Here is a 19,478-nt window from a genome sequence, read left to right on the forward strand (position 1 = left end):
TTTTTCTTTGCTCCTTACCCATTATTATTTAAGTGTAAATTGCCTTGATTTGTCAAGTATCTATTCAGAAATTTAGGCACCTCCTAACATTTAAACCACATAATTAAAAACCTAAAGTGTTCAATAAAATACTTTGTAATATATATTAAATAAATACAATTGTTTCAAATCAAAGACGGTCCCACAAAAATGAAAGTCACTAACCCTGCCATATTATGGGACCCTACTTAAATCATCATTCAGCCTCCAGCTCCTCCCCTTATGGACCCCAATTTCTCCAAATGGCTCTGAGACACGATGAACTCTGCAGTGCACGTGAAAGAATACCAGGCTGCAACAGAATAAGTGTGGAAAGTGAATTCCAGTGCCAAGGATGTTTAGCTCACTTAAGCACTGCTGCTGATCCCAGTAGTGGCAGTACAGTCCCAGGGAGAGAGGCAGCCTTTTAGCTAAACAGTTCCAAAACTATTTAGGACCTTTTAAGATAAAATCAAATTCTTGAGCTCCATCAGGGAAGTGTCTCAGAAGGCAGTTCATCTCTCAGAGCATTGGTGTTCTGTGCTACCTTCATACGTGGTTTCAATACTTATTGTTTAATTCTGAATAATACCTTAGAAGACAGTTTGTATGAAATGATGCGTTAGAGAGAAGGTGGGTGAGGTAACATCATTTATTCGACCAACTTTCGTTGGTGAGAAAACAGAAGAGAGATTGGTCCAATAGAAGATATTACCTCACCCACCTTTTCTCTCTAATATCCTGGGACTGACACAGCTCCATCAACACTGCATACAAAGACGCATTGTACTGTATTTTGCTAAGAACATAAAATGTGTCACCCTTCTTTGAATGATGGTTATGAGAAAATGACTATTCCCTTTAGAACCCAATCTTGCTCCCACTGAACTCAATGGCAAAACTTGTATTGGTATATGTGACAGATATTGCAACCAGATGCAATATCTTTGGAGACCATATTGTGTTAAGTGTATTAATAGCTTATGTATTACTGTGTGCCAGAGACTGTATGCAATTCCTAGAGAGAGGGTTGCCACAGCTCCTCTAGGAACTAAGAACAGGGGAGAGATGATTACGGTGAATCACTCAGATTGTAAACACCTCCCGCGAAGTACCAACCCTGTAAGAGTCTTGCATATCCTAGTTCAAACTGCTTTTCCCAGAAACCAATAGACAAAGAAATGGCTTATGGTATCAAAAGACCGTGTTTCAACTAACTCGGCTTTCTTTCTGATCCAGCAGATGGACAGGATCGTCTGTCCCAGGAGCCCCCAACCCTTATGGAAGGGTTGGAAAGACTTGGCCTACTATGGCCCAGTAAGACTGATGGATGACCTCCAGCAAGCTTTTAGCATGTGCATAGGAACTTGAATTGTTTTATATGCTTTCTATGTAAAGTTTTTACCTTAAGAATAAATGTGCTTGTTTAGAAAGAGCTGTGTGGTAACTGGTGGCATTACAGTGATCATAGCCCTCAGAAAAAAAACAAAGCACAGGGGCTGGCCTTTAGGCAGACTGCCTTGCTGAGAATATCACAGTGAAAGGCAGGGAGCTGTGCAGCCTTAAAATGGCTGGGCAGGAGAGAGAGAGAGAGACAAGTCACCTCCCAAGAGAGATGATAACTGGGATCCACAAACCCTAAGTGGGTACCCTTGAAGGACCATGGAGAGGGAATACGGGCGACATTATCCTGAAACTGTGACAGTTACCAATGAGAAAAGGAGTATGCCTCAGTTAAGAAAAAAGTACAGTTTGCATTCCATGTTCACTGTCAACAATGACAGTCTGAATGCAGGAAAAGGAATTATATGATTCATGACAAGGTCTTTAAAAGATTTAACTGACAGTATTCTTATAATCCTTTTAAGTGAAAAGAGATTTGTTTTCACTTACAGTATTCACATGTTTTCTATACAAAACTGTACACTTTTCTATATGGGCCATTCTAAACAGCTTTCTTTAGAGGAAAAAGAGAAAAAAACAAGTTTTTTTCTTTCACGTGTGAAAGCATTCTCTCCCCTTGACCCTGATTTTTAAATAAGTAATTGGCTCGTATATTTTTCTACAGACCTTTAGTTCCTGAAGAATGCAAAAGAACAGCTCAGTCTGCACAGATACTGAAGTCTGAATGCTCAAGGCATTGTCGGAATGGGCACTGCACTCCAACTGGAAAATGCTGCTGTAATCAAGGCTGGGAGGGAGAATTCTGCAGAACTGGTTAGTATTTAGGTTCACGGCAATGCGTGAAAATAGCAATTACCTACCCCAAAAATTGCCTTTAATGACTTGCTGAGATAAAATCTTTGATAAAGCAAATTTACTGTAGCTTCTAGAAGCACAGAACGAACAGGCACTTTGATACCATGGTGATGGGTGAAGTAGAAGACTAGATGAAAGATCTACAATAAGTAATATTTAAGGCTTTTTAATATTTAACCTGACATCCTTAAGTAGAGATGTAGAGTTCCATTAATTAATTATAGACTACAATATACTCCTATTTTATCTTTCAGCCATGTTTTAAAATACAAAGGAAATTTTAGTAATATAAATCAGGAATCAGATTCCAAGAGACATTTATTCTCATTGAAATCAAAGGGAATTAGGCAACTAAATACAGTATTTTGAAAAATCTGGTCCTAAATCCCTGAGCCTGCAGTCTCCCCCCTCACAGAATTACCACTGACTTAAATAAGAGTTACCTGCTGAGAAGGGGCTGCAGGATCTGTCCCTACAATTATTCTTTTGCATACTTTAAAGTCAGCCAGTTTGATGTGGTCTTTTATTAAAATGCCTTTGCTTTTTTATTTTATTTTTCCCTATAAGATACTGTGACTTTAGTTAACGTGTTGATTTAAGAGAATTTCAGCACAAGATATAACTGATGATTATAAAATGTTTATAATCCACTGAGAAAATTCTCTGGGTTATAAACACATATCTTAAATCCATCAAATTGTTGCCAAGCCTTCTTTTTTTTTTTAAATCTATATTCCAACTTTTTTCTGGGACCCAGTACTTTGCTCTGCAAAGGAAGCAAAAATTAATGAACAAACCCTAATCCCAGAGCCGGGCTGATGTCTGAACTGATGGATGGCTCAGAGAAGGATGTGGGTATACAATAAAAAGCAAGAAAGACAGATGATGGCAGCACAGCACTAGATGGGAAGAGAATCCCATAGAGCAGCACAAAAGGGAAGACCTTCTACACAGAAGCCCTAAAATCTGCAAGTCTGTACTCTGGACAGTACCCCTTCCACTTTCCCTGCCCAAGGAGAGCTCCAGGAAGAAGCACTCCAATGTGAATCTAATAGCGTGCTTAATCACCTCTCCCCATCTCACTGTAGGAACTTAGGAAAGAGCAAGGATTCTCTCTTTACTACATGTCAGACTACACTTAGCAATGGTGCTCAGATCTCTGGATGGGACCTTGTGCCACTAACATATTCTAAATAATAAAAGTAAATAATTGGGAAGCAATAATCTGGTTCTAAGAGGGCTATATAGTGAAAAATAGAAATTATTAATGAAAACCAAGAGACCTGACTTTTTACGCATCTATTTTGTCTTAGACACCATTAAATATCATCAGGGTGGCATCAGCATGACAAAAAAATCTGAATATTTTCATCATAATACTGCTCACAAAGGGCTAAAAAAAGTTACACACTTGCAGTTACTTATTGTTGGTTTGGCTAATATTACTTAGAACTCAATATAATATTTACAGTTAAAAATTCTCTGGAAATTCTGAGTAACTGAATAATAAAGAATTGCAGTGGTAAATGTTCAGGGATCTTTGAGAGAGACACTAAGTGCCTAAGGCCCAGATTTTTCAAGATATTTAGGGATTGACTGTCAATGGGATTTAAGCTGCTAAATGACTAAATCACTTTTAAGAAAGAGATTTAAGCTCCTAAATCAGTTAGGTGTTGCTATGAGGAGCACTGCAAGACCTAAATACCTTCTAAAATGTGAACTTAATGACTTAGGAACCCAAGTCTCATTTTTAAAAGTGACTTTGGGCCAGATTTTTAAAGGTATTTAGGTGTTGCTTTGCTAGCATTGTAATGTCTAACTGACATAAATGCCTAAGGGTACGTCCAGACTACTCGCCAGATCGGCAGATAGCGATCGATCTATCGGAGATCAATATATCGCATCTCATCTAGACGCAATATGTCAATCCCTGAACGCGCTCCCGTCAACTCTGGAACTCCACCAAGGCGAGCGGCAGAAACGGAGTCGACGGGGAAGCCGCAGCCGTCAATCCCTTGCCATTAGGACGGGAGGTAAGTCGAAATAAGATACGTTGACTTCAGCTACGGTATTCCCATAGCTGAAGTTGCGTCTCTTACATCGACCCACTCCCATCCCCCCCCAGTGTAGACCAGGCCCAAGTCTCACTGAAAGTGAATGGGACATAGGTGCCGAGTCACTTTTGAAAATGAGATTTAGGTACCTAAGTCAGGGAGAACAATGCCTAAATATCTTTATAAACCTGAACCCTAGATTTCCAAGTGCCTAACTCACTTTTTAAAATGAGACCGAGGAGCCTAAGTCAATTAAACACTTTTGAAAATTTTGCCAGAAGTCAAATAGCTATTTATTTTCACAATACATTACTTGTGAGGTCCTCTTAGAAGCATGAAAACAGTATTTATTTCCTTCATAGTTCTGGGTATCCATTCTGCAACTTGTTTTTAGCACCAGTTTGGTCTTTGGGGATGTTAATTCCTTCATACTCCATACTTTTAATTTTTTTTTTCTTCTCATCACTGTCACTGGTGCAAAGTAGCTCTCATGTCGTGTGCATGCCTTTGATTTTTCTATTTCTTAGTAAGATTCTCAACATGAATTAGAATACTTTTTCCCCCACAGCAAAATGTGATCCAGCATGTCGACATGGAGGTGTCTGTGTAAGACCCAATAAGTGCTTGTGTAAAAAAGGATATCTTGGCCCCCAATGTGAACAAGTGGATAGAAACATCCGAAGAGTGACAAGGGCAGGTATTCTTGATCAGATTATAGACATGACATCCTATTTGCTGGATCTAACCAGCTACATTGTATAGTTTCTGGGACTATTTGGATACTACATTTTCAATGGGCATTTATTTTGAATCCTGTCATTTTAAAAGGACTGTTATCCTGCTATAAACACCAGTGATTCAATTTACTTTTATTAATTTAACTATAATTTCCAGACATGTGCAGATAATTTTTTTTCATGTGTGTATATATATCCATACATCAGCACAGATGTATAGATGTACAACACATGCAAAACCCTATCATAAGTGTGGTTGCATAACTAGTGGAATTTTTAAAATATATTTCTTCACGTGAAAAAGTTCACACAGTGTTTCCACTTAAACCACACTTTCATCAAAGAACTGTTATGATGTCATAATGGATTCTTTGACATCCCAGCAATTTTAAATCTGTAACTATCTGATTATAACAATAAAGAGAGGAGTTTTGAAACATTACTGTACAAACTGCTGGATTTAATTAAATTTAGTTATAACAGTTTTTAAGGTGAAATGAACTACACTATGAGATAATATTTCCAAACTCCTTAATGCATTCCTAAGTAGGCAATTCTTTGTAAGATTGTAACCTTCACCTTCATCAACATATCTCTATTACAGAATGTTATGCACTTACTTCTTTATCTGGCATAGATGCAGAAATCGGGTTATCGCAACTTAATATCAAGATTGTTTCAAGTGTTCAATAATTAAATTATATCAGCATATTTCAAAACCAGTCATCCTAGAAGGTCTGCTTTTTATCATATATTTTATTTAACATTGGGCACTGGGTTCATGTTACATATTTATATTATTTTATTTTATTTTATTTTTATAATATAGACATCACCTAGATGAAACAGCTTTACCATGTCCTGTAAAATACTAAAGTTACATTTTTCACCAACTTAATTGGAATGACGGGGAATGAGAGAGCAAACACTTAAATGTGTTGTGGATCTAATCTAGACATGTTTTCTTGTGTCAACATGTATTCCTTTACGACGGATGAAAAAGCAACCACCAATCAATCTTTGTAGAATTCCAGCATATCATAAAAATGTTTATAAAAAGTGCTTTTCACTGTAACAGGACTGCCCAGATTATACATGATTAGACTGTTACAGATTTCACACGGAATGGAACGTCACTGGACAAGAGCTCACTTTAGCAGATCTTGGCTACATAAGGTGTCACTTGTACAAGACATTATATGACAATTATTGCCAAATATGGTTTTAAATGTAAATGTTCCTTGAAGAGTTAACAAAAAATGAATTTTGTAAATGTATCAATAAATTTGGTGTACATGCTGTATTCAGGTTTTTTAAAGCATTAGTTAATATTTTAACTGTAAACACCTTCAGACCAGGGGACCACCCCCAATCTGCCCTGTCCCTTGATCCCCTGTGATGTGTGGCCAGATCTCTGTGTTCATACCTATCACATACAAGGTTTCTGTTGCACTAGTGCCTTATAGAAAAACTTACCTACAAGAGAGAACAGAACAACCACAATGTTCCCATCACAGTCCTATAAACTGCTGTTCCTATATCAACAATGGATAGTGGTTTAAGCAATGCAGTCTAACATAGTCCAGCAAGATTTCTCACCAATAAGAAAATGACCTCTATAGAACAGTGACTTGTAACTAATTTTCCATTAATGGATGTTTTCAGTCTCTTATTTTAATACATCTGAAATTTGCAAGGAAGGCAAGCCTGTGTTAAGAGACTGGCTAAAGTGAACAGAAAGCTACTCTTGCCTTCCATATACGATTACTTGGGTTTCAGCTGACCTCGTGCCAAATGGAAATTGGTTGAGAAATCTTGGTTGAGTGCTTAGTGAACAATAGTCTGCATTAAAAAGTGCATGCATAATTTTGCACAATGTAGACTCAAGTGACAGTCTATTCAAAGAAGTCTCAGGATTAAATGAGCATGGAGACCAAATTGCCCTCTTACCCCAGAAAAGGGTGGTCCCTTCTAGTCACACTAACACTTCATTGGCTAAGCAGTGTGACAAATCTTGCAATGAACCCTGCAGTAGCCTGCATCTGTAGGTTAATAGCAGCTCTTTGTCTCCACTGCTTTCTGCCTATAGTCTTTTTACTGAATTCCATCACAAAAAGTTTTACAATTAAAAAAAATGTCCTGACAACCATTTTTGTAAATTGACCTTACCAACTAATCTTCCCTTATTCAACGTGGGTGACATTAACAAAATGTGAACTTCTGGTGAATGAGCCAGCTGTCTAAATCTGTCAAATTGTGCGGTTTTATTATGCATTATACTATTCATAGAGTCGGCAAAACAAGAATAAAGTTACTGCAGTATTATGTGTAACATTTAAATATCCAACCCAACTAGCATTTTTTTCACTTCCTTTAACAAAAGTAATTCTGAGCTGTAACTTACAGACTAATACAGCTACCCTTCTGAAACCTGTTCATATCAGCAGCGACTCTTAAATATTTTCAATACCTAACTGAAGAGGAATGATACACCATTTTTACTAGTCACTTTCAAGATCTTTGAAAAGAACTGAGCCTTAAGTGACATTATCTATTTTGGTAAAAGACTAAATTCTTCTAGTAAGAAGTTATCCACAGTCACAGATGTTAGCTTAAAACTACAAAATGTCTAGTATCCAGATGGCCCCTAGTTACTGTTACTGGTGAAAAGAGACATCAGCACTCCATTAAAGACTGAGGGTAAAATCCTGGCCTCATGAAAATCAATGACAAAACACCGTTTGACAGAAGTGGGGCAGGATTCCATCCTAAAAATGTAAACATCCATATCAATTTATAAAATAAAATCAATTTGACACATTCCAGAAATATTGCAACACTATTACTAAGAACCGGTCTAAAATATCGGGGGTGAGGGGAAAGGGGGAGATAGAGAGGAGTTTGTGTTTCATTGCATTATTAAACATCTTTTCCATCCTGTGGAAGCAGGCCTCTTTCCATTAAGCCCCTAAGGGTGTGTAACATAACATGAGGACTGTCCATTTGAAACAAGTTTGAACGACATATTTTTCGTTAGACGTTTGAACTGCATATTTTTCAAAAGAAATTACACTAATTATTGAAAGGGGTGAGTAAACTAAGGTCACCCTCTCTCACCTTTTCCTGACCTGACAGTCTAAAATGTCAAAGAAGTTTGACCGCAGAGAACTGATATGCAAAAATTAAATTATTTCTGTAGCACTCTTATTGCTAGTGAGCCATTCTTATGTATTCAGTAAGAGTTTTCCAGCATAAAAAACAGAGCTTCCAAATGAAACTGGCTAAATGGGGCAAACAGCTAAGGAGACCAAGTAGGGTTTTTTGCATGTGCTTGAGTTTCTCTCTTCTCTCTACTGTCTTTTATTTTAATAAGGTCATTATGAAACACATCTATGCCTTTGTTTCCAACACAATATACATTTCCAACATTCCTTCAGGTGTCTTTTCCCTCAAAGAAGAAAAAATGTATTTATATCAACATAGCTCTATTCTAGCTTCCAGTTGGATTGTACTCACTTATATTTCTCATTTTACTACTTTACACTGGGGAACTATGTTTCCGCTCCCTGAAAAAAATAGCATACACCACTGATCTGGTGGAAGGTCTAATATTTTCATATCCATTGAATCATCTTCTCTACTCCACATATGGCAGTATGAGATGCAAAGACTTGTTCTGTTAAGAATTTGCCAAACTAGCCCCAAATTGTTCTACTTTCTAGCCACAAAAATCATTAAGCTGATTTTTCTGACTTGTCCAACTGAAAATATTAGCCTAAAACCATCCCTCAAATTGGCACAAAACATCTTCCACTGGTTTTAAGGGAACTACATGTGCCCATCAAAGAGCAGATGTTGGCCCACAGTGTCTACAAGTTCTTAGAGGTTACTGTGTTCCACTCATCCAAATTATCCAAATATCAATATCAGGGAGAACTATTCTCTACTGGCAGCAGCAGCAGCTCTGGGCACCAGTGCTCCAAGCACATGCCTGGGGCGGCAAGCCACGGGAGGCCCCCTACCAGTCCCTGCGAAGGTGGCAGTCAGGCAGCCTTCAGCGGCACGCCTGCGGGAGGTCCACCAGTCCCACGGATTCGGCAGCAATTCGGCGGCAGGTACGACAAAGCCACGGGAGTGGGTACCTCCTGCAGGCAAGCCGCCAAAGGCTGTCTGACTACCGTGCTAGGTGTGGCAAAAAAACTAGAGCTGCCCCTGACTGGCAGCCATGATAACTTCAGCATCTTTTGCTTCTCCCATTCACTTCTGTTAATTTTGGTGTGATAGCACTTTCCTCATAGCAAAGATTGGTATTTCCATGCTGTTTCCGCTCACTATTTTTTAATCCATATTGTAGACAGATGCCTCACTAAAGTCGCCTTCCCATGGCACGTTACATGCAGAATTTAAACAAAATACTGGTATTTTTAAGTGATAGTTTTGATTATTCTGCCTGTGTTATTTTTTTGGTGGATTGGTTTGGGTTTTTTTTCCACTTCTAATACTGTAGCTTGGTTGCCAGTGGTCATTCACTATGTGCTGTGGTTCGGGAGTAGCAGTCTCATGTCTCTCACTCTTAGACCATGAAGCTCAGTTGTGTCAAGGAGATAACCTGCTTGAGCTAGGCAGTTATTTATTATACAGTCAAACTCCCAGGTAGTTCAAAAAACAGCACTGGCATCAGCTTTGAAGGGGATTGTTTCCAGTTTAGCCATCAGAACCCTCAAATGAGAAACAGAAGGGGATTCCCCAGCATGAAGGCATGGGGATCCTCACAATTCTCTTTCCCTAGCATTGGATTACAAACAAGGATGAAGCTAAATTGCACATGTGTGCCTGAGGCCCCAATCCTGCAAACACTTAAGCACAAGAGTAAATTTACACATGTGAGCAGTCCCACTGAGTTGAAGACTAGTCACATGCATAAAGTTAGTCACATGCATAAGCTGTTGCAGGATTGGAGCCTAAGGGAGAAAATTGATAGTGCACAAAAAGAAATATTTCTCAGCTAAATTTTCACTGATTGTGCAAGTATTTAAGAAGGTATTCAGTATTTTAAATAATCATTAATGTTAACTACCAAGTTAACAGTCTATTCAATTAGTCAAAATGTAATCTCAGTAGAAGAGCTGGTCAAAAATGAGAATAATATGACAAATTTTTGAAATTTCAAAGTTGTTTCCATTTGGTAGGTTTCAAAACTGACCTATTTGGGGGATTTTTAATCAATTTTTTACCCTAAACATTGTCAAAATGGTTTCCAATTTTCTTCATTTACCAAAAACCAGGTTTTCATAACCATTTTACCAAAAACCTGCTTTTTGATTAAAAAACCTACTTTCTTAAACATTTCAATAAAAAGTTTTGAAAAAAAAATGTTGAAAAAGTCAATAGGGTTTTGATAATTTTTTCATCATTTTCAGGGGAGAACTGGGGAATATTCCAATACACTTTTCAGTCAAAACATTTTGACTAACTCTATTTTCAGAATATAGAAGCAAGAAAACAAGAGTGGAGACCACTTGAATGCTTAGCCTTCAATTACTTTAGTGTTTCTCTGAGGGCCTGATCTAAAGTACACTCCAGTCAACTGAAAGTCTGCCACTGACATTAGTTTTAGGATTAAGTCCTTAGAAGATATCCACTTACTCAGCAGAAGGACTTCACTGCAGATATCACTGCATACATTATCCCTTCAAGCCTGTTCCTGCAGCCACTAGTCTTGATGGAAGTTTTACCAGAGCAAGGATGGCAGATCCAGGCCTGTTTTTATGTACAGAGCATATCTAGTCATGTTTGTGTTTTGTTACAGGTATTGCTATCAGTTATGTGAGGATTTTATTCTGTTGTCAGATTATTTTTTATTTGTTTAAAAATGTGTAGCACTTGACCCACAGTAAGTTATTCTCCTTTCACACACTTGTTCTTATCTTAGGTTTTTAATACATGTGACTAGGCAGGAAGGTAACTAAAAAAAATGCCACTGCTCCCATTTTATGAGCCAATCATAACAAGATACTGAAGTGGACCCCAACTAGACATATAAGGTAAAATCCTGGATCCACTGAAATCAATGGCAGAACTTTTATTGACTTTAAAGGGGCCAGGATTCCATCTATTGAACTTAACAATTCACTAGAACCTTGGACACATTTTCAAATATGGCGTAAGAATTCTACAACATTCAAATCCAATCAATAGCCCCAATCCTGCAAACACATAAGTAGTTAACTTTCCTACTATGAGCAGTCCCATTGGACTCAATGGGACTAGTCTCAGTAATAATGTTAAACATGTGCATAAGTGTTTGCAGAATCAGGACTTGGGTGTTTGCATACATGCACACAATATCCTGGGCAAAATTATGCACATCCATTGACATCAACGGGTGTTGTATGCACATATCCAGTGGTAGAATTGGACATGCTATATATTCATAGTAAGATCTTCCCAGAAATCAGAGTACTGCAAATAATTCCATGTGGACTTACAAAAGATGTTCTGACTTACAAGGCATTATTACTGATGCACTGTCTTGGGAAAGAACAGTGTCTCACTTCACAGCCCAATATACATACATAAGTAGTGACATATACCAAATATGCAATGGCTTAAATATGATGTGAGATTTCACTAAATAATAAAGAGACTGATCACTCATCCATCCTCAGCCCACTTATAAGGTATTACTAATTACTAGTATGGGCTGTATATATAAAGGCACCATACCTGCTGTCCTTACTCAAACAAAATTCCCACAGACTTTAGTAGGAGTTTTCTTTACAGAAGGACTGCAGGGTTGGGTTTGAAAGGAGCAATGGATAGATTTGATTGTTCTGGATGACCTATATATATATTTCTAGTGATCATTTCAAACCATGTATGCTAACAGAAAACCCTGTACTGAACAGATGTGTGCTACAATACCTACAGTACATATATTGGCTTTTATAAACAAATATATTGGAAATTATCACTAGAAACGTATTCAAGCCAACAAGATGCTATCACATTGCATGAGATTTTTGTTTTAAATTCTACAAGCAAACATCCTTCCCATTCCGAGTGACAAATGTGGCCCAGTGCATTAAATATTTAAGTTTCTTTGATATTGTCTAGGATATTTTCCCATTTGTTTAGTTTTGCAATAAAAATAAAACTGAAACAATGCCTGATATAACAATATTTTAAAATTTCAAAGGTCTCCAGGACATCTTGAAATGTTAGAGAAAGTGCATGTGTGCACATGAGTGCAGCAGCTGTGTTTGCCTTACCTCTTGGGGACTGGTTGTTGTTTTTTTTTTTAATCTGGAGGATGTGTGTTGCCATAAAGAGTAGGAAGTAGTTTGCATCAGAAGGTGATGAGTTAATACGACATACAAACCCAATTAGTCCAGACATTTCTAGAAGGAGTCACAAAACGTAATGCACGCCCGGCATAGTATACGCTAGACCCCATTCACACCAAGATAATCAGTCATAACAGGTGGAAACTCAACTGATGCATTTGCAGTGATCACCATTGAAATCAGAGACAATAATTCTCCCAGTCAACCTGCTATGCCCACTTGGATAATAATGCAGAAATAGAGCCTCAATTTCCATTTGCAGCTATTAGTATTACCATTACTTTCCCAGTATTCTCTTTATAAATTTTCAGAAATATCATACTGTTTTTATTTGAATTAGGCAAAAAGCATATTTGTAACAATTTTAAAAGTAGCCACTGAAAAAAAAATAGGAAAATTAGCAAAGTTTGACATTTGAGGACCTTACTATAATGTCATTCCTCTGACCACATATTGTAGTGTTATTTTTTGACAATAACTGTCAAATAATGTACATGCATTTTAAACGTGGGAAAATATTTTAGGAAAATATCTTCACTCAAACTATGTTTAAATATCTTTATATCATATTACATTACGTAACACCCACAGGCAGCACCTAACCAGCAATGCTCTGGAGTGCTCAAATAATATTCAGTACATGAGTAGTCCCACTGAAGTCATGTGCTTAAGGTTATGTGGGTACTTCAGTGTTTTCCTGGATCAGGACCATAATCCATAGGTTTATATGTCTAACTATGTGGTTACAAACCACGATGTACTATGTGTAATTTCTTTAGGCAGGCAGAATGGTCTAATGTTTAGAGCAAAGAAATTAGAGTCAGAAGACTGGGTTTCCTTCCTAATTCTGCCACTGCCTCTCTATGTGATCTTAAGCAAGTGATTTAATCTCTCTGTGCCTCAGCTTCCGATCTACAAATTGGTGACAATGCCAAATTTTGTAACGCGCTTTGAGCTCTTTAGATGGAAAGTGCTATGTAAGTGCAAAGTATTATATTATTATTGAAGACCTTGTATGTATACACACTTATGTAATATATAATATATGTATAATGCATATAAATTCTAACAAATATATGTGTAATATCTTAAAAATTGAACAGCTGTGTCTTGATGAAGTGGTAAATGCATAGAGTTGGATTTATTGTCAATCTGTGGATTAATTATTTTTTTTTAGACAAAAGGATGTTTAAGTGTACAATGACTTTTAATTTAATATATTTATGTACATGCATGCCTGGAGTTCTGGTTAGGTAGTGTTATTCTGTGTCCTTTAAGCTAATAAAATATATGAAACCATCTTCTGATCTAATATACATGTGCTACTTTAAAAATTATTTTTGTTCCAGTATTTTTTTAAAATTGTTATGACTAAATGCATAATTTAAAAATGCATTGAAGTGTTAAAATTTTGGACTGGCTTTTTAATCTTTGTTGTTAAGAACAGTCGACTGATGCCAGAGTAAAAATATTCATTGAAATGTACACCAGTTTCATTTGTATAAAATCTAATCTGCTTTCATAAAATGTGACTTGGAGCGCTGCTAATATTCTCTGTGTGTATCTGTACTTTTTTTGTTTCCAGATAAATATGAAAGGAAAAAATAAGACCATTTTACTGAACAAGACACCTGTTTCATTGCACAAAATCTGTATACGCATGTGTGTGAATAAAGGCACAGGAGACACTTCAAATGCATTTGTTTGAGGATCAGTACAATGGCTAATGGAAATGGTTTTATTTTTAACTTGTTTCATTTATTTAAGATCTTCAGAAGAGCAAATTAATGCAACAACGTATGTTATTTAACACTGGATGCATCACTCCCCATATTTTAAATTAAGGGGTCATAAATTGAATGTAATTTAGAATTCTCTCTCTCTCTCCTCATGTTAAGTGTTGGATTCTGTTTCCACTTAAATCAATGTCAGAACAAATCAATCCTGGGAGCAGGAACAAGCCCAGAATGCATGCATTTCAATACAGCAGAACCCCTGCTAATTTTTATTTTGTTAATGCGTATACCTGAGCCTTCTTACAAAATACAATCACAATACAAGAAGTGGTTTTACCCCTCTTCTCAGTAATGGTTAGTAGAAGAACTAGTTGAAAGTTTTCAACTAGGAGAAAAAAATTATTAAAATATGTTTCAACTAAATCAAAATGTTTTGTAAAAGTATGTTTATTTGAAATTTGCCATTTTTGATGAACATTTAAAAGCAAAAAATGTTGATATAACTACTTTCCCACAAAATTAAATGGAATTTTTCAAAAGATTTAGTTCAAAATTATTTTATCAAAAAATGACGTTATGAATTTTTTTAAATCACATAAAATCAAGTTTTTCATGAAATATACTTAATCTTTTTTTGGATCAGCTCTAGTTAATAGCAGAGTTCAATACTGAGGTGTCACACTACACTTTTATCTAACTAATTTTACTAAATATACCACTAGATGATGTATTATACATAACTTAATAAGGGTGTGACACACCAGAGTGCTGGTAAGAGAATGGTCTGTATTTCTTGGCCCCCGTTACATAGCTTGGTTCAGGATTATAAAATTATATACCTCCCAGTCACATGGTAGAAGTCAGTTTCCAGACATCAATAGCTTCTCTCTTCTTTAGAAAATTAAATGCAAACCAAATATAATGGCCTATGATTTCGAAAGAGACCAATGAGTTTGATAATCCTTGACCAAAGCATGATTTTTTTCAGGAGGTTCTGAGCACCCACACTTTAAGGTGTCTGATTTTGGCACTCAAAAATCACTTGTCACTAGACTTGTCACATATACCAAAACTGACCACAAACTAATAGAGCTAATTAATAAACCATCTGAGATCCGAATTTGGCATTGTGTAGGTGACATGGCATAACTACATTGCAACTTACGAAGTATGAGCTTACATTTTACCCTGCCTTCTATCTGTGGTGTTAAATAGCACTGTAAAATTGGTTTGTTACTTTTAAATCTCATTTACAAGGTTTAGCCTGCTCTGTGTCTAGTTTTTGCGATCAAACACTGAAGCCCTATTAAAAACAAATATAGATGCTAACTGTAAAGCACAGATCAAAGGGGAAACAAATATGAAATTCTGAATTATATCATAATTTTCCCATTTTTGTAACCAGCACTACCATTGCTGATAGGGGAGGGTGGGCAGCCACAGAGTTAGGATTCAGGTCAAATTTGAGCTTTGCGCAAGTTTGGATATTTGATTTTACTTCAGCCTTATCTCTGATTAAAAATAGCTGCTGCAGCAATTGTTCTTTTTAATTCAGATATATATAAATTTTTGTTCTTAAGTAGAGGAAGAACTTGGGACAAAAAAGAGGTTAAAAGAGAATATGGAAGAGAGGAAGCAATGAAGATGTCAGTGCAAAGAACAAATGTGGTTTTATTTTCAATGGGTTGTATCTATTCTGTTAAAAAGAAAACCAAAAGAAACATGCACGGTACAGTACTTAATTATAAGTACAGTGCAGCATGTGGGTCTGGTGACATCATAAACCACTTGAGTTTGTTCTTGTAATTTATTAAGAAGTTATGAAAACCCACTGACATATTTAGAAGCCTTGAAATTAACAGCTACCTTTCATTTCTCTTACAACATATAACACATGAATTTTACATAGAAAATTATGTACATGCAACTGTATATTGCTAGGCCATAATTCCATCAAGGGCTTCTGATGACATCTTAAACACCACAGGCCAAATTCATCTCTGACTTCAGGGGGATTAAGCTGGGAATAAATGTGCCCAGATGAATGAGGCTTGTGTGGTTTGCCAATGACAGCAAAATCCCCAAAAGGAATTCCAGGCTTACCAAGAATACTTTGTCCTCATCATTTTAACTCATCTTCTCAATCCCTGTCCTCCTAATAAGCCTCTTCTGACTCTATTTTCTTCTCTTTTGACTAACACATTTAGCTCTCTCTCTCTCTTTTGCTTTCCTTTACAGCCACTTCCTTCAAATTGTGCTGCACTAAATCTGCCATTTATTTGCAGGTTTCTAACCGGATTAATTATGGCAAAGGCTTTAGGGTTGTTGTTTTTTTAAACAAAAAAATTCTAACTGGGAGATCAGCTCCTGGTTTCACTCTTATGTGAAAATATACCACAGGTAAATGTGATAGAACCTTTAAAAGGGCCAGCGGAGTTGGGCTGGTTTGTTGTGGGGGAAGGGCTGGTTTGATTTCATGTTTAATGGCATGCTTACATCCTATGTACATTTCTGACAGAAAGCAGGACACAGTTTTGGTTTTGCAAAGCCTTCTGGGTGGTTTTTGTCTTCCAGAATCTGTACCACTCCTCCATTTAGTCTGAGTCTCATTACGTCTGAACTCCCAAAGTTTTGGGATGAGGCAGTTAGATGCATGATTCTGATTTTGATTCTGGTATTTTAAGTTAATCATTTAGCAGTGATGTTGACACTTATTAGAGTTTGGTAACGAGACCTTATTCTACTCTCCTATTGATCTTACATCAATGTAAGACCAGTTTGAGACTTCAATATTCACTTCAGTGGCGCTATTCCTTATTTACACCAGTGTATGGGAGAGGGACCAGGCCTCCTTAAGCACCATGATTCTTCCCTCATGGTTTTACTTCAGTGTATGTCCATTCAGTTCAACAGTTTACCCCAGAGTGGAATCAGGCCCTTAGAGCTCACTACAGTTAGGCACAGAATGCTAAAGGCCTTATCTTGCACTCTCTGGCATCATGCAAGTTGTGCTATTGACATCAATGGAAGCAGGAGCAAACCTATAGACATACTGTATAAGAAAACTGAAATGTTGTGATGTCAGAAAGATTTGTAACACAGAGGAGGGGTATCACAACCACTGATTATAGCTAAATGCAGCCTTCATATATATATATAGGCCACTTTCACTGCACCAGAAAACATACTTGCACTTGAGGGCTAAATTTGCCTTTTGTAGTTTCAGAAGAGCCAAACCTTGCAAAATCTTACTCAGGAGAGTGTTTTGAGGGTCACATCACTATGATAGGTGCAGATATAGCTTTCAAGGTGCTTTAACTTTCAACTACAGAGAAATAATAACCTATGTGTGTGTTTAGTGATTTTAAATGAAAGTTAGAAGTCCAGAATGCCCATGGAGCGGTAAAAGCACTAATGAAAGGTGTAGATACATCTGAATTGGTGCAAAATGTCTGTTATAAAGCACAAGACTGTTCGTGCAGCTGCAGCTTTTAACTGCAACTGAAGGCCTTGATCACTTCAGTACAGGGAGGCAGAACGCAAAGGAAATGTACAAATCAGACTATAAATGGCTATTTCACATCTATGAATATAATATAAATTTGAAACTGAAAAAAGTGACAGAAACATATCCCAGGCAGTCTAGTGATTTTCAACCTTTTAACTTCACAGTTCACAGATACCTATTGCTTCTTATGTGTGTGTATATATGTAAATGTATATATATACACACACGTATAAGAGACATCATATACATTACTGTTTATCTATATCCTCTATGAATCTATGGATTGAGAAATAGTAATGTACATATAGATGCACAAACAGTAAATTATATAGTTTTTAAGTTAGATACATTAATAAAGACAAATGATACTAAAGTGGCTAAAATGGGCCAGGAATCAAAGTACATCTAATAAACCCATTATCCTGTAGGAAATTAAAATAATTCTACAATATATAGATTGTTTTATCACAAATTACAAAAGGCCTTCACTGGTTATCTCATTTTTCCTCCTATTATAACTCTAAAGACCTGGTTCTCAATTATAAGGAGACCAAGGTCATGATTTTTGGAAACTATCCTCTGTAAATTGAACAGATGATAGAAAGCTATCCTGTAGAACAAGTCTCTGTTTTTACTTATTTAGGGATAAAGTTTGAGCATTCTGGCCACTGGTCCCTTACCATAAAGACTTAAAATAAAGGGTCCATATGGAGCTGAAGTTTGACTTAGGGGCCAAATTTTAGCGTTAGAGATCATTCAATATATTTTTGAGGACACTTAATTCTCCTAAATTCTACCTCACCTTGTTTTTACATGCCAAGGTGGCTATTTTTACTGTAAGTAGTAGAGCTTATATTGCTTTTCTTAAATATTGGTCTAAGATTTGTACTTTTTCAGATTATAGATTGCCTCATTTTTGCATTCAGGAGATGGAGGAACCACCAAGGGACTCCTTATTTTCATGGTATAAGACCCTCCAATTTATTATAACTAGGTGGGGGGTTTCTATTTCTCACTTATTGTCAATATCTTTTAATTGACATAATCAACTACGCAAACAGAGAACTGACAGATATTACCTAACAAGAAGATCTAGCTATGATGGTCTAGACAGTATTTGGTTCTGCCATGAGGGCAGGATACTGGACTCGATGACCTCTCGAGGTCCCTTCCAGTCTTAGAGTCTATGAATCTATGAATGTTATTACCATCTCAAAAGATAGCATTTTTTGGATTTTTTTAATAGTAATCAAATCTGTAGCAATTTTTGCCCTTATTCAGTTCTGATTGATATTTTAATGTATTATATGGATACTGATGTTGGTTTAGGTTGTGTATGGATTCTTTTGTATTTGCAAAAGACATATGTCATAGGGGATTTAATAAAATTGAATTGACGTGAATAATAAACCCATTACCCTATCCGAAATTAAAATAATTTTACGATGTACGGGAGTCATACTTAGCTGCTGTAACTGCTCCATAACAGGATGATATATTAGTGCCTACAAAACATGCTAAACGAAATGCATTGTGTGTGTATTCTACATATTTTGTTACAGTGTGGCTTTTTGTTTATGAAGTTAGGCATGCCTACACTTTGAATTATATGGTGTTTACTATGAGATAAAAAAATTCAAATCACTGTAATCTAAGTTCATAGAACCCAGTATTGTTGGCCCTTCACTTCCTTTATTAGCCCAGAATTATAATTTATCACAGATTATACAGGTTGAAATGCCTAATAAAATGAATGGTAGGACTAGAAATTTATTTGCTGTTACAAATTTCAGCTGAAATTATTCCTGAGAAGGTTAGTT

At 36.5% G+C, this 19,478-nt stretch overlaps 2 protein-coding genes across 4 annotated transcripts in view; one reads left to right on the top strand and one right to left on the bottom strand.

Moving 5' to 3' along the window:
- Positions 1 to 6,772, top strand: part of HHIP (hedgehog interacting protein) — a 96,739-nt gene extending 89,967 nt beyond the window's left edge. Inside the window, exons 12-14 of one of the 2 annotated variants that reach the window (XR_012655958.1) lie at positions 2,087 to 2,235; positions 4,900 to 5,803; positions 5,898 to 6,772. Coding sequence is in view for 1 of the 2 variants with exons in the window: in XM_032780279.2 (XP_032636170.1) it covers positions 2,087 to 2,235; positions 4,900 to 5,093 (343 nt within the window). In the remaining variant the exon portion in view is untranslated. Of the gene's footprint in view, positions 1 to 2,086; positions 2,236 to 4,899 lie in introns of both variants that reach the window. The other variant, XM_032780279.2, reaches the window with a different exon arrangement.
- ANAPC10 (anaphase promoting complex subunit 10) overlaps positions 1 to 19,478 on the bottom strand; it is a 265,850-nt gene that overhangs the window by 82,096 nt on the left and 164,276 nt on the right. The gene's annotated exons all lie outside the window — the stretch shown is intronic.

The sequence above is a fragment of the Chelonoidis abingdonii genome, chromosome 5 (assembly GCF_003597395.2).
Source record: "Chelonoidis abingdonii isolate Lonesome George chromosome 5, CheloAbing_2.0, whole genome shotgun sequence".
NCBI lineage: Eukaryota > Metazoa > Chordata > Testudines > Testudinidae > Chelonoidis > Chelonoidis abingdonii.